Source organism: Harpia harpyja, chromosome 1 (assembly GCF_026419915.1).
Source record: "Harpia harpyja isolate bHarHar1 chromosome 1, bHarHar1 primary haplotype, whole genome shotgun sequence".
Lineage (NCBI taxonomy): Eukaryota > Metazoa > Chordata > Aves > Accipitriformes > Accipitridae > Harpia > Harpia harpyja.
The window spans coordinates 2922995-2944467 of record NC_068940.1 but is presented as its reverse complement, the minus strand read 5'-3'; the positions used below and the strand labels follow the sequence as shown (position 1 = coordinate 2944467).

The 21473-nt window shown below is 39.1% G+C and overlaps 1 protein-coding gene across 3 annotated transcripts in view; it reads right to left on the bottom strand.

Moving 5' to 3' along the window:
- Positions 1-21473, bottom strand: part of RECK (reversion inducing cysteine rich protein with kazal motifs) — a 64207-nt gene that overhangs the window by 29527 nt on the left and 13207 nt on the right. For 2 of the 3 annotated variants that reach the window (XM_052799145.1, XM_052799233.1), the window contains exons 4-6: positions 19500-19536; positions 10863-10948; positions 8466-8513 (exon numbers count right to left, since the gene is read on the bottom strand). In XM_052799145.1, the coding sequence (XP_052655105.1) occupies positions 8466-8513; positions 10863-10948; positions 19500-19536 (171 nt within the window). Of the gene's footprint in view, positions 1-7401; positions 7444-8465; positions 8514-10862; positions 10949-19499; positions 19537-21473 lie in introns of all 3 variants that reach the window. The other variant, XM_052799309.1, reaches the window with a different exon arrangement.

The following is a 21473-nucleotide window of genomic DNA, read 5'->3' as shown; positions in this document are numbered from 1 at the left end:
TGCCACTACCTCTACCTAAGAAAAGGAAGAGACCTCAAAATGCAGACCTAACTTAAGATCAGTAGTTCACCAGATTCTTCATCCACATTAGTAATTAGTATCTACTGCATTGCAGAGAAGTGGGTATCCCCAGTAATCTTTGGAGTATTTTTGTGAAAATTTGTGAAGGAAATACAGACGTGTTAGGAATCATCTTGATTGATTGTTTTTTTTTTTTGTCTTAGAGATTGTTTAGAGTGCAGTTTGTTTTTCAATTCATGTTCTCTACTTGCTTTCTTTTCAGAGATCATTTGAATCAATTAATCTGTTTTGGCAGCATCCTTATTTCCCCCACTACCGTCTAGGTAGGATTACAGAGAAAAGCAAAGTAAATATCAATGTGATCAAATCTCCCAGTAACTCATAAAAATACCAGTAACTACAACATCTGAATGCTGAGGATCTCCTCTCAAGCAGCTTGCTCACGTTCAGTTATGCCAAACAGGGAAGGGTAAACGCAGAACATACCACTGTTCACAGGAGTGGTACAAACAGGCAGTCTCATCTCTACTAGACAGCTCCAGTATATAACCCACACTTTCTGCACCCTTTCCCTTACCTACTCACCTTCAGACATCTTAAATCCTGACACCAGAATCAGTAAATATTATAGAGTCTCAACTTCTTATTTCATTGAAGTGCTACTCATTAAGCACATGTATTCCACTAGAGAACCGGAGAATCCTACAATCCCACTTTCCCTTTTGTAAAATTTTTTTTCCCCTCATGAAAGTTTTGTAAGTACCCAAGTAAAAACATGATTCTTTTTAAAATGTTGTTCTTCATTTTCATAGCTATCTTGATCCTCTTTTCTGTTGTTCATTTAAGAGTAAGCACTTCAGATCACACATTGGCTCTCTATGCGTGAATTAGCATTCAAATGAATTAACATTCCTGCATAGACAGTTCTGATGAAAATCCGAAGAGCCAAAAGCATTACTTACTGTACCAGAAGATAGAAGACTCACATTTTAAGCTGGATTTGAAAAGCCTCAAGCCTTGATGTTTCAGTTTGTATCGCACCATTAATGATTTTATTTTATGCTGTAAATTAAATCATACGTTCCAACTTGCCAATTACTCTTTATGTCATGTAAATCATAGTGCCACAATCCTGTTTTCTACAGTCTCACAATTATATAATCTTTTGGATAATATATTTTTGGATAGTGAAATATGTTAACAGTCAAACACAAGATTTTAAAGAGGACAGTCCCAATACTGTAATAAGCATCGTCACTTTCTTCTATTTACAGTCAGAAATAAATTTAAATCACGGGTAAACCATGGCAGACGTGGCACTGAAATAATGACCATAAGAGAATAAACACAAATCTAACTTGAAAATGTAAGTTAGTTTTCCATGAACACTAACTACTTGTAATTTTAGCGATCATGAATAAAAGCACAGGTCTATTGAGAACACCTCACACAAAAATTCAAGAGTCTGCCTTACATAAAAACAACACCCAAACCCTCACAAAGTAACAATTCAGACATTTTATTTTCATTCTTCAAATATCCTCTACCAAATTTTAGCTCTCTTCTCCCAAGAGCACAGATTCTGCACAATTTCTCTGAGACTGAGAATGAATTCGCAGCAACATTCTTCATTCCAGCAGCAAGTTTTCATCTGATTCACTTCAGATTTTTCCTCTTTACTACCCACAAAGCAAATCCTGTCACCTGTTCATCTCTAACACGGATGAAGGACAATAGAACTCATGGAAACAGAACATGTAGACAGAGTCACCATCCTGTATCTGTAAAGAACTGATTTATACTGTTGCCTAAAGGCTCATGTCATTTTTATAGCACCATAAATCCTTCTCTATGGATGCCAGACAATGGTTATCAGAAAGTCACTGTTTCACTGTGCCCACCTGGTTGCTTTGGGACCTTCCATGTATGAAGAAAGAAATGACTGTCAGATAGGAACTGCCATTCACAACATCACTCTGACCCAAAACTGACTGTCCTCAGAAGCTGCTGAAATTAGACTTCACACCCACCCTGTATCAAGCACTGGGAAGCTGCATACAAACCAGCCAGGTAGAAAGCACCACTGTAACTTTATTAATTAATGCATTGGGATGGTAGAGGCTCCTGAAAAGGCTAAAGTCTGTCTGTCATGCTTATACCCAAGTACTTGACCATACTGTTAGCACAAACAATACTTAAAACCATGATGTAATGCTGCTATAAACCCAGCTAAAAGTTGTCATGTTATTTAAAAGTTGAATGTTACCAAAAAAATTATTAAAAAGCAGTTCAGGCCTGCTTTTTAGTGTCACTAGCCCTGTTAGCTCAGATTGCAGTTTATAACCACACACAAACCAGAGAGGAATGTTGAGAAGATTATGGTGTCTACCAATGCTCCTCCTCTAAAGGAGGGATCAATTTGAGACAAAATTATCTTCTTACAGCAATTTTACACACCAATTTTGTACAGGCAGGATGCCCTAACCAGATAATAAATCTTCTTCTTTCTGTACTTTGAAACTATAGTTCCACAGACTGCTTAATCACTGTAATAATACTCATATTTCTGTTAAGAGGAGGTGGTCTTATTTCTCTTTTCCACCTTGTTTTCAACTCTTCTCTCCCTGTTCCCTCTTTTATATGCCTTTACAGCAGCTCTGGCACTAATCATCTTCTCATGACCTGATTTTTCCCAGTAACCCTATTGAAAACTCCTTTTTCTCATCTCCTAGGAATTTAAATCAGTGATTTCAACAGATGTAATACTAAGTTAGAATAGAATCATCTTTTAGATATCATCTTTTAGAAGGACCTGCCAGATGCCAGGGGCAGAGTAAGGTAAGAACTAGATTTGTATGGCTAGCAGTGGGAGGGAATGTGTGGACAAAGGGCAGTTGCAAGAAGGAAGAACTTCATCTGCACTGAGTTGTTAAAGCAACTCACCATATTTCATGAAATGGTAGTGCCTGTAGCCACCACAGAATACAGTGCTAATTTGGGTGCTGACTTTGCTCTTTGTGTAGGTCTGGACAATTGTTCAGTTTCCCAGAATGTACAGGTACACTTGTGGGGAGCGTAGCTATACAGACATGAGAGAATCTTAAAAAATAAATAAATTAGTGTGAAGTCACCTGCTCATAAGTAAAGCTGGTAACAGCATTACACAGTCAGTCTGATTTGAATTACTAACCATAACTTCATTACAGAACACAGGGTTAATGCCCATCTCTAGTAAAGTAGCACTCATATTTAAGAAATCAGCAGCTTTTCTGCCCATTCAAGCTTCATTCTGAATCTGCTAGTGAGCTGGCAGAAGAGAAAGACAGAGAAAACAAAGCAAAAGATAAAACAGAGATATAGGTAAAGGAAAAACAAAATAAAAAACCCCCACAAAAAACCAAAACAGCTGAAAAGGATGTTCTCTTTAAAGGAAGAACTGAGACATCAAGATCTGGGAAAATGAGGATAAAAAGGCAATACTGTGTACACACACAGAGTCTGATACTCCATTTTCAACTTGTGAATAAAATATTAAGTGAAGAAAGATGGCAATATTGAAATTTATAAAAAACAAACATAATGATTTGTTTTACTTGTGCATTAACCTCATCTTTCAGACTTCTCTTTTTTTAAAACCAAATGTTGCTGAAACTGCTAATTAAAGCCATTGAGACTACAAGCAGAAGGAATGGAAAGTGGCAGGCAGACACAGGCAACACAGCCGTGTATGCCTTAAAGAAAACAGTCTCAAAGACCTTTTGGTGTTATTGAAATTGAAAAAGGCAACTGAAGTTTATCCAGCAGAGAACATTGTCCCATCTTCCTCACCAGAAGCTCCATGAAGAAAGATTTTAGCCAGTACTGCAGGACCTAACTGGTTTCGCTCTTTTTGGAGCTCATCAGCTGCAGGTAACGGCTCAAAAACCAAAATGCATGCACACAAACACAAATAGAGCAGAACATTTTGCTAAAGGAAGAAGTCTTCTGTATTGTAAGGCATGCTTTCATATTATAAGCGCATTTTTTCTAAACAGCTGCCTCTTGTGTCTTGAATGAAAAGCAACGGCGAAGGTGTTCCTTAATACCAGAAATCAAGAGTATTTTACTAAAAATCAAAGATCTTTTTCCTCCCTAAAAATTATCATGATATCTATATTTACTAACTATGGCAGAAAAATAAGTTTAGTACTGTTGTCCTGGGCAACCTAACCATGTTAAATATTTGAATATGGATCCTATCCAATTAAGGCCATCTTAATTTAGAAGTATTACCTACAGTTAACAAATGCACTAGGAAACAAAATGCTTCACTCTATGAGAACAGCAATGAAAGTCCAGCTAATTTCTCCTTGACTTCATTTAATCTTTGAATTTATCAACAGAAGATAAAGTCAGAAGGTAATGTACTAAGGTTTAGTGGAGTCAGCTGAAGTTTCAATGATGGTGCACATCTGTTAAGAACTTTAAAAACTTGCAGTAATTAACAAGTAAGGCCAAGATTTTCCTCAATTATGTAAACCGGTAAAGAAGTGAGAACACTTGCACAGTAAGGTAGAACAAAATGATTGGAACTTGTATTTTGGCAAGATCATTGAGTGTTTTATCAACCTTCTTTGAACAGTAGAGAACAGAGACAAAAAGCACCAGCAGATATGATGACAATAACGTTGGCTACAATGTGTAGTATATGATCAGAGTCCACCCTGAATTTCTTACGTAGTACTTCCAGAGGTCACACACAGCCATGTGCCGTAGCAGTTCATCAAAACTGTTTTGGAACCTTTTCCTAACTGATGTCCTAAACAGCTCCTTGAGTTATAATCTATTGTCTCTGAGTAAACAGCACAAACAATTAGATATAAACTGCTGACTGCATTTGTCAGAAGGGGTAATTGGTAGCCAGCATTCACTAAAAACCTCAGGATAAAACAGGATCATATGACCCTAGAAGATACAACAACCCAATACTGTAGCACAGTGAATACTTTTCTGAATCCCTTCTACAGCACTTGAAGCTGCAGGCACTGCATTTGAAGTTTCTGAATTTAAAAACTGTACAAAAACAAAGTCAGATTAAACTAAACAGTGCTCAAATCTGAGAGCAAAAATACCTTTAACAGTTCAGGAATATCAGAAGTGCTTACTACGTGTCAGAAACAGTTTTAAGAGCAGAAGCTAAATAATGGGCAACATTTCCAATTATATTTCGACCGCATGCAGATGTTAATAGTGCTCAGCTGCAGCAAAGCTCTCATAATGCCAATTAACTAGAGAAGTTTGAATTTCTTATTTAGTACACATGAAATAAGAACTGGAGTTCTTAATGCACAGAGAGGTGAACTCACAGTATGCAGTGCAGAGACTCAAGAACTGCAATCTAATGGAAATTTTAGTATTACCCTTTCCATGCACAGAAGAAAGAAAAGTGATCTTAATAATAAAGCCTTTACAGCTTATTTCAGGCTTTATAAACTATTTTCAGTTACTCCTCCAAGCATGTATTCCATGCGGTCTTTTCAAAAACAAACCTCAACTTTACACAAAACTTTAAAAATAGGAAAATCAGAAAATCCTACATACAATCCATACAGACTCCACTTCTGTTTTTCTTGTTCCTTTGACTATTACCTACCTTCTTTTTAGAGGAAGATGAACAGGATAGCAGAAAGCTGGAAGAAGCAGTGAAAGATAGAGAGTTGAGACACATAGAACTAGAGAAAAAAAATGAAGATGACAAAATGAGTATCTGAGAAGCAGAAGATGGAAAAAAGGACTAGCAGAATACAATCTTTCAAAAGAAGGCAAATAAAGTACATTTCAGTAACACTCAAAAATATTCAGCAAGTTGCATTAAGTTTTTTAATTTCTGTATGCAGCACTACTTGAAAATGAAAAATGTTTAATAGGCCATGTAATCTCCAATGCACTGATCAAAAAATTAATAGTTTATTACAACGTGATTCATTTCTAAAATGTGTAAAGTCTTCAAATTAGAAGAATCACAAGCTCCATAAATATTTACAGTAAAAGTCATCCAGAAACATACAATCAGCAGAAAAAGCATCTTCAGTTAATCTTACAAAAGCTGGCACTTCAATGCTAAAGTGATTCTGCTACTGCACAACCTAAGACTCTGCTTCGCAACTTCAAACTTTGTGACACCTACTGCTTGGAGTTTGTTTTTTTTTTTTCCTCACTGCTCTGAACCCTATGCCCTGCCCTTGAAGGCTTACCTTATTCTTCATGCTCACTAGCTTAGTGGGAAGCTGTGGTAACTCATGAAGTTGCTTCCCTAATCTCAAAAGACTACAGAAAAGTACTATGCACAGTTCAGTCAACTATTCTAAGAAGTTTGTGAAAATCCTCTGGGAAATCCTCACATAAGTAAGTAAGCAAGCTGTTAAAGTTGGTAAGCTATGAGAGTGTTTGCAAAAAGGGAATTATACTTTTATATTCTTATTTCAGCCAGTGTTTACTTACATGTCATGTACTTATATATTCAATACCTCAGTAACAGACTTGAGAGCTGATGAACAAGCAATATGATCTTTATTGTAAACTAATTCTTAAATTGGATCCTCATTTTTAGTGAATGAAGTACGAGTTCTTAAACACAAAGGCAAACACACTATGGACAACATTGCATTTATGTGACTCACAGGCTGTTTCTGATCTTATGGCACCTCTTTCAGTTTTAACTAGTCACTCCCTTCCCAGTTGCTCAGCTTCTTCCCCAGCCAACCCAACTGAGTACAAAGTATGGTACTGGTCACAGACACAGAAGCTACTTACAGAGTACAGAGGGAGCAGGACACATTCACCAAGGCACCAAGAATTTTTTTTTTTTTTTTTTTAAAAAGGAGAAAGAATGACTAGGGTGTGAAAAACTGCAGGTTCCCTCCAGAAGTAGTTTTTGGAATCTCCTATCAGGCAAAACTTCCTTTAAATTTATATAACCGAGGGGTCTCTTGAGAGCATTGCAAGTACTATTTTTCATGAGTACCTATAAGCCTAGATACGTAGGAAAACCCATTGTCACACAAAATTCTGTAGTAACTGAAGATCTACCACATCAGATACTTAATTTCTGTCCCTAACACAGCATCTGTATCTACTACTCCTAATGCTCATTAAAAAAGGTCTTTTTCCTTCTTCACCAACCAGAAGACTGATTCCATCTTCCATAATTTTTCCCCTTCTCTTTTAGTGTTGCACAGATAGAAAGAGTTAAGGTTTTCTGTACAATAACAGCAAGATCACTCTTGAGTAAGACTAAGGTACGCACTTTCCAAAATTCCAGATAAAAACTGGAAAAAGAAGAACTAGGAAAAGTAAATAAGATGACTATCACCATTTTGTAGTCATTCTTTAATTTCTTACCTTTCCTCTCCCGTTCTCCTTCAACCCATATTGGCCAACCTCCTACAGCAATGCAGAAATCCAGAAAAAAAGAAGGAAACAGACCAGCATAACAGAGGAGAAGCTTACAGACGTTGACAGTAGAGCATATCATAGCACGAGAGGAGACAGAACTACTTATAATGAAAATTCATTTTTACAAGAACAAGCTATGGTAACTTCAACAGTGAAGAGTCTAGGAAAATACTCTGTAGATTATAAAAGGACCAAAGGGAGGGGGGGGTGAGGAATTTAATGTTTCCTGGAAAAACAGGAAACCTGCTATACTTCTGCCCAAATCAAGAGAACAGAGAATGTCTGATATCCTGAACTGCTGATTATGAGCAGAATTTATGCAGGACTACCTAATTCAGGGCAGGAAGAAATGAGATGAAAGGGGCGAGGAGGAATCTGGCTTTTAATTAAGAAACAGGTTGAAAGAAAAGAAGTCCTAGCAGAACAGCATTTCTACAAACTGTGTTAAAAAGACCATAGGTAAAGGCAGATTTCTGAAAATATCCTGATGATTAATTTTAAAAGCAGAACAGTAAAAATAATTGCAAACACTTATATTTTCACTGATGTTACAAAAAATTATTCGCTTGAAATGATTTACATAAGGATAGGATACTTAAAAGGTTATTCTCTCCTGAGTTTATTTCTTTAGGTCACTTTTAAGCTGACTCTCCCACTATAGAAGCTGAAATGTTTCTGACCGAATGAATGCTCACAATGAATGCCGACTTTCATCAAAAATTCTATGAAACAAAAACTTTTGGAATCCATGTCTCCATTTTGAAAGTTGCATCTTTTTCATTCAAATTAAGATATATGCAAGTCTAAAAAAAGGCAAGATGTTTTTACAGAAAATGATTATACTTTTACAGAAACTGTAGAGAGAGGTAATTTACATTTGGATGAAAATGGGTACATCCAGAAATACAACTATAAGAAGACTGGACTTCCCTCTTCTACAGGATACTTTTTACAGAATTTATAAAACAATTGATTTTTAGTAAGATATATCCAGACACATATACACATACCTCATATTCCTTCCTGCAGACCTTTAAAACATCATTCTTTGCAGAAGCCTGAAAGACAGATAAATTTCTCCATTTGTAGTAGAAAAAAATAAAAATCATGTTGCAAAATAAAGATGATTTGACCTTTACATTAACTATGTTACCACGGATTCATGATCTACTTAAATGTTCCTTTTTAAGAACCTAAAGAATCCATGTAAAACTTTAAGAAAAAAAGCAGAAACCATGACTGTCAATACTATATTTGATTAAAACCCAAACCCTCATATTTCTGCACCAAGTTAGTTGATACCAGAGGCACACAAAGCAACTTTGTTTTTGTGAAAGGTTTACCAGATAGAGCAGAACACAGGAAACATTTAGGAAATGGAAGAGCTTGAGCATAAAAATCTCTCCATTTTGCATGCTCAGTACCACTTACGTGCCTCTTTCCCTTCTCCTCCCTCTTTTATGTACAGTCCTACAGTTCCTATTGTCAAACTGAGTTGCAGAAATCCTCCCTTCAAACTGCAGATTAGTTTCTTCTGTAGACTACCTCTTGCTCCTCTTTCATATGACAGGTATTCAAAATTATTATTACTACTACTATTAGTTATTTCCCCCTCCAGTAATTTAAAATACCAGGATAAAGTCTGACCTTGGACCTATCATATTTCCTTCTTCAAAATGCCTCCAAAACCCCATCAACTTTCATGAATCAAAATTAAAATCCAAGTATTTCCCATTATCCCTAATGTTTGGCAAATATCTGTATTTTAGTTTAAGTGAAAATCAACCAGAGTCAGCTAAAGTACAAAATATGGCCAAGATTCTGGGACAGCAGAGGCTGCAAACAATACAGCATCTGACTGAGAATAATGAGAAATGATATAACAATCATAAGATTAAATTAACAGAATTTCATAGGACGCTGCAATAAACAGAAGTGTTTTTATCAGGTCTGGAAAACACTTCAACATTAGGATAAATTAGAAAACTTTGCTAAGAAATGCATTCGGGAACAGATGCATGTATCTTCCTTTTCAGAAGATCAAAAGTACACAGATTGTTTACTCACTCCTCATCTCTTTCCCACACTACTCAGTTTGTGTACTCACTGGTCATCTCTTGTAAAGTTGTTTAAACTATATGCTTTTGGGTGAAGGTAGCGTCTTTTTTTTTTTTTTTTGCATGACGACAATTTGCAGTAGGCTGCTGGTCCAAGATTAAGATTACACAGGTAATATGCAAGACACTACAGTGAATATTAAGTACACCTGTGCTCCAGAACTGAGTTACAAGGATGATGATACATAATTATATTTGAAGATGTTTTTTAAGGTCAGAAGCGTATACCGGAGGGGGGGGGAAATCACAAAATGCTTCACAGATTTTTAATAAAATGTCATTGCTAAATTTATGTATTATGCTTAACATTGTCACTTGACAAAAACAGTGATACAGTAATACCAGAACCAACTTTATTCCATCTGATGAACAAAAACCTCTTTGAAGAGGCACAAAAATTTGGGGCTGTAACCATAACGTTGCATCACTAAACATTACACTGCAAAAAAAGAGAGCTTAGAAACAGCCACACATTGCCTTCTACTCAGCATTATTTTAAAATGACAACTTTCACGTAGAGATTGTGACAAAAAAATTCAATAAACTAAGTTTAGCATAAGCAAAGAGAGCTTCAGAATCTTTACGGATTCAGTCAATAAATTACTATGACAATAAATTACTATGAAGTAACAAACTAGAGCACATCAGCAATAATCACACACCTACTGTTTGCAAAGCAAAACTAAGTGGATTAGCTCCATTTCCCAAGTGCAGTGGCGCTAGGACATGCCTGCAGCCAGCTCACCGGCTCTAACACCAGAACTTCTGTTGTGTCAAAGTTATAAACACGGTTAGATTTCATCTTAACTGTGTCTTCGTTACTGAGCAATTAAATGTGGCATCAGAATGTACAAAAAAGGCACAGCTAAGCCTAAGGTCTTAAAATTTCTTCTTCAGGCTCATCAAGTCATTGCAAGCAGCCTAGTCTTACTGCACAGTTGAAAATACATACCCCCCAAAAATCCACCCCCCCGCCAAACCCACCACTTTTTTTTTAAACTAGGTTTTCATCTCAGTAGACTTGAACTTGTACTTTTTTACTGAAAATTCACTTTAAAAACGTAAATTATATGTTTTCGTTTTTGGAATTTGGTTGCTGGCATTTATGACCAGTAGTACTTCCTGGGAAGTATCTAGTCATATTTTGCAATTTTAAAAAGCGTTTATGTGATAATTTAATTTTGATGTAAAAAATGCATTAAGCCTGAAGTTCATAAACAGTAATACATAAATGAATTCAACATGGTGCCATCTGACATTAACCACAGAAAAACAATTAGAAAGCCTTACCTGTTTACATGCTTGCCGACATTCCACAGCAATAGCTAGCTCACAGCAACCTAAACCAACCCACCCGTCAGACTTCTTCAAAACTCCTTTGAAAATAAGATGACAGCACATATTACAGTAGAAAGAGAAACCTTGCCATCATTTTCCCTTCCCTCCCCAAGAGTCAGTTACTTTTCAAATTTGATAATCCTGTTCTCATTAAAAAAAAAAAAAAAAAAAAAATCAAAAACGTCATTAAAATTAACACTGCTATCTCCTACAGACACACCCTCCTGTTGGTTTCAACAGCATATTTTTCTACCAACTTTGTCAACACAGAGTATGTTTCTTACTTTAAACTTCCTGTACTGGTTTTGGCTGGGATAGAGTTAATTTTCTTTCTAGTATCTGGTACAGTGTTATGTTTTGGGTTCAGTACGAGAAGAATGTTGATAACATGCTGATGTTTTCAGTGGTTGCTAAGTAGTGTTTAGACCAAGTCAAGGATTTTTCAGCTTCTCCTGCCCAGCCAGCAAGAAGGCTGGAGGGGCACAAGAAGCTGGGAGGGGACACAGCCAGGACAGCTGACCCAAACTGGCCAAAGGGGTATTCCAGACCATATGACATCTTGCTCAGCATATAAAGCTGGGGGAAGAAGGAAGGGGGGACATTCGGAGTGATGGCATTTGTCTTCCCAAGTCACCGTTAGGCGTGATGGAGCCCTGCTGTCCTGGAGATGGCTGAACACCTGCCTGCCCATGGGAAGTGGGGAATGAATTCCTTGCTTTGCTTTGCTTGCACACACAGCTTTTGCTTTACCTATTAAACTGTCTTTATCTCAGCCCACAAGACTTCTCACTTTTACTTTTCCGATTCTCTCCCCCATCACGCCGGGGGAAGAATAAGCGAGCAGCTGTGTGAGGCTTAGCTGCTTACCGGGGTTAAACCACGACACTTCCTCTGTAGTTTATCCCCTCCAATGACATGGTTTCATAGCCAGAATTATCTTCAATAAGTTTCCCACCTCCTTGTCTCTCTTTTTCCATTTATTTCACTATTATCCTCATTTCTTACCATAAAGCTAATAGAAAAGTAAATTGCTGCCACAAGTTGTTTCATCCTCTTAATCTATTCACAAATACAGATCTTCTGATGTTTTCAAGACATCAGAAATCAAATAAAAGATGAATGCATTCCTTATTTATTTCTCATGTAACTTTAAAGACACAAATAATTAAAGGGAAGGTTTAACCTATGCAGCTGCCCAGCAGCTGTGGCAAATTTGTTACACTCTTTTTTCTTAGGGTGGGGAGTGGAATTATTTAGCTCAAATGAACCACTCATTTTTGTTATGAGTATTTTAAAAATAAAGCAGTATTTTAGGACATGCAAAAATTACATCCTTTATGTAGAAATAAAAAGTATGAAGTAAAAGAATCAACCACTTAATTTAAAAAAATGTCCTTAAGCCTAGTAGAAATGTCTATTCAGAAAAGTCACATAGGATGTCCAGCTTTAAAAAAGGGAAGTGAAAAGCTAGGAGTGAGAACAGTGAGCTTAAATTCAAATGCTAAGAAAAATACCGGGAAAACAGTAATTAAAAATCATTGCAATCAATGGAAAACAGTCACCAGTAAGTATTTATCATGAACAAAACTGCCTTTAAAATACACTTTGTTTGCTTTACAAACACAGGTTGCATAGAAAGTCTTACCAGTATCGGTCTTTCATGACATTCTGATGGGCAAATTAAGAAAACACACTAATAGTAAATTTATAAGGGAGGAGCAAAATCTTTAGCTAAATTAACATATTTTCCCAGCAAATTAAAATATTAGTTACATTTATTAAAATGCAAATTGAAACCTTAATGCTCGACACAAGTAAGGTAGCAGGATTGCATAGCAGATGGAGGGAGCAGAGAGGCAAAGGTGAAGAACAGCTTTTGGTTACAGCCTGCATTTTGTCAGTCTGAAGTGGCCGTGTACCACCTGAACAGTCCAGACCTTCTGGAAGCACTGTAGGCCAGTGATTTACCGGTCTTTTTGGAGACTGTCCAAGTCCTCTTTACATCTATTCAGAGTATTGTCTCACCTTTCCAATTCAAACTAGTTCAAAGCATCTGTGAAGGCCACAAACACCTGCTAATTCACCTCACCTTCCACTTCCATAATTGGGGTATGGAATTAGCTTTTCAGAGATTGAGCATCTTTTTGGAAGTGTTAAAGAGATGGCTGTTGTGCACACATCAGCAGTAGTTTGTAATCAACGTTCAAAAATTCAGAATTCCATGCGTTGTTTTAAACTAATTCCAAAAGTAAATGCATGTCTACATGGAAGTCATGCACATATGTTTAACAACATATGTACAGTTAATTGCCAAATCAACTAATCACTATGTTCTATTTTAGGCCTAATGTTCTATTTTAGGCCTAAAATAACGTAGCAGTTGTTTCTGCATAGCTTTCATATGTGGAGCTATACACAGAACTCCTTTCAATCAAAACAGTAATATTTGGTAGAATGTTTATTAGTAGGACTGACATTGTAAGGTTTAAGCAATCTAAAAACCATAAAAGAAATACCATGTGCAATATGAAAACAAGATTTCCAGAAATCTCTGCTGCAATAACCAGCTATATCCAGGAGAAACGCATAATAAATACAGCTGTACAGCTTTAGGGGCAATGTCACCACTGAATAGTCACCAGTGAATAACCACTGAATAATCAAGCATCCATATTTTGTGCAATACAGAGCGTGTGGCTTTCAGACGTACTTCTACTGGAACTAAACTGTGCTAAAAGAATGAAGCAAGCTACAAATACATGCCAAATTAAGAACGCTGATAAGTTTCAGCCATAGTATTTTCTTGGCAAGTGGCCCTCTCCCCAGGATGTTTACGAGTAGCAGGCAAGCTTGCAGAGAAAAAATTGATGTCACATCTTCAAAAAACACTGAACTGCCATTTTAATACAGCAGCTTAAAAATTAATTTTGTAGTCAAGGTAATTAAAATGCATGTATTTCTAGACGAAAATATACCTTCAGTGCACAATGAATTGACTAAAGTCCATAGTTCTGATTATTCACCAAATTAACTGATTCAAGTACAATACAGATCCTTGAACTATAAAAGATCATCTAGTTGCATAACACAGGCTCTTGTCCTACATCTCCTCCAAAAGTTTCCAGAAGCCACATCACATTAGTGAGAAGACTTACAACACACACGTTTTTCTTCCTTATTATAAATATTTTACTTCAGTCTCCACAAGAGTACTGAAGTCAGAAACAGAGGTAAAAAGCTGCATAAACACGAAAAATTAGAATGTCATCTCTCTGACACATTTATTTTGTGATGAGAGAAACATTCTACATTCTGAAAATATCTAAGAAATGCTGGATCACCATGATACCAAGGAAACTGGGGAGGAAAAAAAAAAAAGATGGAAAAAAAAGAAAATTAATTGGGCTTTCATGTTCAAGAGTTGCATGTGTCAAGAAGGGTGCAAGAAAGCCCAAGTCAGAATTTTTTTGTCTCTTTGAAGTCTTCTACAGTTTGCTTAAAGAAAATGATAAAGCTTAAAAAATCAGAACACAGTTTATCATGTAGAATTATAGGTTGCTGGGTTTGGTCTCCTCTCCCTCCCCCTCCCCAGCTGGCGATCCCTCGATCATCTTTTGTAAGCAGTTTCTTGAACAGCATCACGTGTGCATGGTCATAAAGAAACTTTAATTTCCTAGACAAGTCCCCCAAAATAATACATGTTTTGTAGGCCTACTGGATTTAATAAATAAACACTGACAAACTAATGATACTTGCTTTCAGAAAACATGGAAAAATAATTTTCTTTCAGAGAATACTTACATTCCTGAACACCTCATCGTAAGTATTTAAGGCTTACAACACCGTCTCAGCAAGGACAATAAAACATGACTTACAGCATTGTTTTGTGAGGATGAGCCATAAAAGAAAGTTAACAGAAGACCATTATGATGGGTTTAAAGAAGTGGAAACAAATGTGAAAAAGAATGGTAGCTCAAGTGGTAGCTGTGAGAATATTAATATTTTAAGGTAACTATCATGATGAAGTTACTGGTAAATGAAACAATTCCAAAATTTTAACACAGATCATTATTATCAAGTTGCTGTGGGGAAGGAATGGGACAGGAGAAAACACAAACTATAATGAAAATACACAAAGGATATATCAAGCAGCAGATTATAAGGCAGATCCCAAATTATTTAGCATATATGTTGTGTTATGACAGGATGCCATTGAAACCCATATGCAAAGCAGGTTTCCACCTGCATTCTTAACTAAACCACCAGGCATGTCATACAGCTGTTAAGAAAGAAAATAACTACCAAAGTCATCTGTTTATCCAGTCAATATTCTGCAACTGTCCATGATAACACTGATGTTGGGAGGGCTGTATACTGTTTCATCAGCGTATGTGTGTCTGTGTGTGTTTGTGTGAAAACACTTTGTGGATCCTGTATTACGAAAAATCACAGATGCCGATCCAATCAAAACTCAGTTTGTGGCCCCATTCTAAACTCTGTTATGAAATACTTTCTGTACTGAGGGTAGTCGAAGGGGAGAAAAACCAGAAAGAAAACCACAGAATCACTGAGGTTGGAAGGAGCCTCTGGAGATTGTTTAGTACAACCTCCCTGCTCAAAGCAAGGTCAGCTAGAGCAGACTGCCCAGGACCATGCCCAATAAGGTTTTGAATACCTCCACAGATGGAGACTCCAAAACCTCCCTGAGTAACCTTTTCCACTGTTCAATCATCCTTAACAACAAAAAACTTTTTTCCTATGTTTAAATGGAAGTTACCGTTGTTCAGTCTGTGTTCACTGCCTCTTGTCCTGCCACTGGTTGCCACTGCAAAGAGTATGGTTCCACCTTCTTTACACACTTCCATCAGATAATTATTCATATTGGTAAGATCCACCTCCCTCAGCTTTCTCTTCTTCACAACAGTAACCAATCCCAGCTCTCTCAGCTTGTCCTTACATATGTTCCAGTCCCTTAATCATCTTAAAGTGGCTCTTTGCTGGGCTTGCTCCAGTGTGTTCATATCTTTCTTGTACCAAGACGCCCAGAACTGGACACAGGATCCCTGATTGTATCCCACTTGCAGTCCACCAGGATCCTAAGGTATGTTTCTACAAAGCTGCTTTCCAGCTGGTCAGCCTTCTGTGTGCTGTGGAGCCTGGGGCTTTCACCAGGTGCAGGACTTTGCATTTCCTTTTCTGGAACTTCATGAGGTTCCTGTCTGCCTATTTCTCCGGCTTGTCAACATCCCTCTGAATGGCAGCACAACTACCTGGTCTAGCAACCTCTCCTCCCAGTTTTATATCATCTGCAAATACACTGAGGGTGCGCTCTGTCCCATCATTAATGAAGATGTTAAATAGGACTAGACCCAGCATCAACCCCTGGGATACTGGCCTCCAGCTGGACTCTGTGCCACTGATCACAAACCTTTGAGCCCAGCGCTTCATCCAGTTTTCAATCCACCTCCACCGTCCACTTACCCAGCCCACGCTTCATCAGTTTGTCTACAAGGATGTTACAGAAAACAGTGCTGAAGGCCTACTAGAGTTGAGATAGACAACATCCACTGCTCTTCCCTCATCTAACAAGCCAGTCACCTCATCATAGAGGGTTATCAGGTTGGTTAGGTATGACTTCTCCTTCATAAATCCATGCTGACTATAACTAATCACCCTCTTGTCCTTTATGTGTTTGGAAATGGTTCGCAGGAGCTTTCCCGGGGTTTGAGGTAAGACTGACCAGCCCGTAGTTCCCCAGGTCCTCCTTGCCCTTTCTACAGACAGGAGTGACATTCGCTTTCTTCCAGTCCTCAGCATCCTCTCTCAATAGCCATGACCTTTTGAAGATTATTGAGAGTAACGTTGCAATGACATTAGCCAACTCCCTCAGCACATGTAAGGGTATCCATCAGATCCCACAGACTTACGTTCAGTTTGCTTAAATATTACCCAACCTGATCATCCTCCATCAAGCACAAGCCTTCCTTGCTCTGGACTTTACCACTGACCTCAGGGATCTGGCATTCCTGAAGGCTCATCTTACCAGTAAAGACTGAGGCAAAGGCGGCCATGGCCTTTTTAGTGTCATTTGTCACCAGGTTTCCTGCCCCATTCAGCAGCAAGCCCTCATTTTCCCTGGTTTTCCTTTTGCTGCTGATGTAGTTAAAGAAACAGGGCAGCTTTCTGGCTGTCCTTCACATACCTCACCAGGATTAACTCCAGATAGGCTCTGGCTTTTCTAACTGGAGCTTGGATAAGGTGATCGTTGAACATCAACCAGCTCTCTTGGACCCCTCTTCTCTCCAGGGCCGCATCCTATGGGATTCTTCCAAGCAGATTGCCTGTGCCCTCCTGTGTTGTCTCTTCAAAAGGTACCAGAGTAATTATAGTTGCTCATGAGCATCAGGGCCTGTGAACATGAGACTTCTTCCAGTTTGTTTTGGGTTTGTGTGGCAGGGTTTTGGTAGCAGGGGAGGGGGCTGCAGGGCTGGCTCCTGCTGGAAGCTGCTGGAAGCTCCCCCGGCTGGGAGCCGGACCCGCCGCTGGCCCAGGCCGAGCCCCTCAGTGACGGCGGCAGCGCCTCTGGGAGAGCGGAGTTAAGGGGGGGAAAAAAAAAAAAAAAAAAAGAAGAAACCCCACCTGCTGGGAAACCTGCCGCGGAGAGGGGAGTGGGAGGTGAGAGGAACCCCTCTGCGGGTACTGAGGTCAGGGAAGGAGGAGGAGCGGGGGAGGCCGCGGTGCGGCGGCAGGCTGTCCCCCCCAGCCCATGGAGGGGAGCGGGGGAGCGGAGGCCGCCCAAAATGGCCGGGACTCGGGGGGAAAGCCCGCGCTGACTCCTTTTTCCTGATCAGGCAGTCTGTAGCTGACACCCACAACATCACCCATATTGGGCTGCTCACTAATACGTTGCTATGCCCATACTATGCCACTCATATGCCCATGTGCTGTTCTCACCTGGCTCATCATCCATCCCCAGGCAGAGCTCCACGCATGGCAGTTACACTCTCACATAAAGGGCAACTCCCCCTCCTCACCTCCCTGGCCTGTCCATCACAGCACTCCTGCTGTGGGAGCCTTCCTCCTATGTCTCTGTGACCCCAATAAAATCATAGCCCCGTAACCGCACACAGACTTCTAACTCCTCCTGTTTGCTCCCCATGCTGCGTGTGCTGGTGTACAGGCACCTCACAGAGGCGCCCAGTTCTACTGATTTCCCAGAAAGGGAATAACAGCTTCCCCTATAATGCTGTCTTATATACACACCATTAATTTATAAAATCCTACAGTTCTCACTGGAGAATACTTAAAAGAATTTTAGAAGTGGCTCAAGTTAATGAAGAAAAAAAAAGTAACGTAACTTCACATGCAAGAAGAATGAAAAGTGACTGGCTTTGTGCAGGTACAAAGTTCAGGATACAAGCTCAGGATACTACAGGAAGATTTAACTTTTATCACACAGGACTAAACTATGGTTTACATCACCATTGAAGAAGTGACATTTTTTCCATAGATCAGAGGATAACAGAATCCTACCACAAAGGCACGGAAGAGGCCTCACACCAGTTTAGAAAGTACAGGAAGACAATTTGGGAGTGGTTCATTAACAAAGACTTCCAGTGCTTTTTCACTTGCTTACACAAACCTAACATTCAAAATCCAATATGTATTTCTCACTTCCAGTAAAAGCATTGCCACCCATTTGTATATAGCTACTGAGCTTGCATATAGCTAATGAAGATCAGATATTGTCTCCAACTAACAATTTATCAGGTTTTAGATGAGACAGAAGCACGGCAACTCCAAAAGATATTATTGGTTAAGTAAAAATAGCAAAATATAAGACAGCAAATCTCTTTGCATGCACTGGAATCAACATTTTGCCTCTGAAGCTCTGTGTGTGGGGGGGGTAAGTCTGAGCAGATGCCATAAAACTGTTACAGCCTCCTCTTTCCTCACTACCACTTTTTCAGCCATAGAATGCTAATTTCACTCAGTCTTTTAGAAATGACATATGATACAATAGTATTAGTTAAGTCCCAATTTCATCTATTTTTGATATCTCCTTTTAACATAACAGTCCTGTCTTGTGATTTATGCTTTAACTTTCTAAATCCACCTGTACCAAGCAGTTTCATTCTTGATCTGAGCCTCTGCACTTCTTAAATTGTTTGTCTAGTTCTATTTCCCCCGCTACTAATTTTTTTTCCAAATTATACTGCATCTAGAGCAAAGTTGCAATAATCCATGATTTTATAGATCAGGCTAAGGCTAAGGTATACTGAAACTAAAAATAACAGAAAACCATTAAAGGAAAGAAACTTTGATTATTCTTGGATGTGTCACAGAAGCATGCATGTTTAATCATACAAACATATTAAGCATTTTCTAAGCAGGAAAAGAAGTGTTAAAAAAAATGCACAGGTAACCCAGTTTAGACTAAAGGAAGCTAGACACCAAATACAGTTTATAATGGAAGCATAATGGAAGTTAAATTAGCACGAAATCTATAGGTGCAGGTGGTAGACAACATGAAAAAAATGCATATGGTGAAAAAGCAACACGATTCAATAGTAAACTAGTACTTCTTACCTGGCAAAGAAGAATTTATACAACCCCACACTTCTCCCTGAAAAGTAAAATGCAATTAAGCAAAAGTAAATCTACAGAGTAAGAGAGTTTCTAGCAGACACAAAACAGCATTTTCAGCATTTTTGCCCTGGGTTTTAAATATCCTATTGAAGAATCCTTATGTCTGAAACATCTTTTGAAGAAGTTCTACATGATGTAAGCCGAGTACCACTTGCTTTGACGAGAAGGCTGCCATCTACAGTGTGGAATCAATAGCAGCGGGTTTTTTTGTAGGTACAGAACATACTGTGATTACTTGGAATATGCTAGCTAGTCAACTTTCTCCACCAGTGTTTAGAGAACTAAGTAGCAACTGTTTACACACACACACACAAGATTTATCTAGGACCAAGACCTGTGGAGAACTTATTGTCCTAGCACTCTTTTCCACTAGCTTAACCCCCCCCCCTGCCAACAACATGTATAACTGCACACAAAACAAAAGAAAGAGGTTTTAAGGTACCCCAGAGACCAGAGAAATGTAGCTTCAGGGAAAGACAGATACATGGAAGAAAGAGTTGTGTAAGTGAAGTTTACAAACATGTAAAGTTACAATAGGGATCTGTTGGATTCACCCCAAATGCAAAGCGCTTCTGGTCCCAAGCACAGGTCCTGCTAAATGACCTAAGTGGCTGGTGGTATTAAGCAGAAGAATTCTGTAAATGTTTCTTTTTTTGGCAGAAAAAACCCCAAGCAGGTGAGGAGCTTACCAAAGAGTTGCTGTCCCTATCTCTCTCATTACTGTTATTACCAAGACTACTAACCAAGCTGACTATGGGGTGGTTCTTTACACTGGGGCTAGTATAAAAGAAATGTCAGGTCAGACACTGGTCTGCCACAGGTACTTACGTTACCCACCCAATAAAAGTTACAAATATCCTGGAAGAAGGAGGTCTAGGCAGCAGAGGAAGAATTCCGTCTAAGGTAAGAATTTTAGTTCAACTGTCAGAAACAACTACATATCACAGTTACAGTGGGTGCACTTGTGTTAGAAGCCTGAAGAATTAAAAGTTATGGGAGTTGCTATACACTGTATGCTAGACGTTTAACATCCTACAACTGGAGTCTTACAACACTTAGACAATATGATCACAGCATAGTACTTAAAATGACAAGAGTACAGAAAAGCCTTGAAGGATTACATGGATTTTAGTACAATGTTACTGAATTCAGTATTTTTTAAGCAAGCACTAGGAAAACCTTAATTAGATTAAATCAGAGGAAAATTCTGCAGAGAGTAAGAAGGCAAGTGACAAGTCTTAAGGGGTATATTGGGTTTACGTGGCAAGGTTTTTGAAGAGAGGGGGGGTTGCAGGGGTGGCTTCTCTGAGAAGATGCCAGAAGCTGCCCCCATGTCCAACAGAGCCAGTTCCAGCCAGCTCCAAGATGGACCTGCTGCTAGCCAAGGCTGAGCCCATCAGTGATGTTAGTAGCACCTCTGTGATAACACACTTAAGAAACAGTAAAAACTGCTGTGCAACAGCAACTGGGAGAGAAGAGTGAGAATATGTGAGAGAGACAACCCTGCAGGACCCCCAGGTCAGTGAAGAAGGAGGGGAGGAGATGCTCCAGGCACCAGAGCAGAGATTCCCCTGCAGCCCGTGGTGATGAAGACCATGGTGAGGCAGGCTGTCCCCCTGCAGCCCAGGGAGGTCCACGGGGGAGCAGATCTCCACCTGCAGCCCAGGGAGGACCCCACGCCGGAGCAGGTGGGTTCCCAAAGGAGGCTGTGACCCCGTGGGAACCCCGCGCTGGAGCAGGCTCCTGGCAGGACCTGCGGATCTGTGGAGAGAGGAGCCCACGCTGGAGCAGGTTTTCTGGCAGGACTCGTGACCCCGCGGGGGACCCACGCTGGAGCAGCGTGCTCCTGAAGGACTGCAGCCCGTGGAAGAGACCCACGCTGGAGCAGTTCGTGAAGAACTGCAGCCTGTGGAA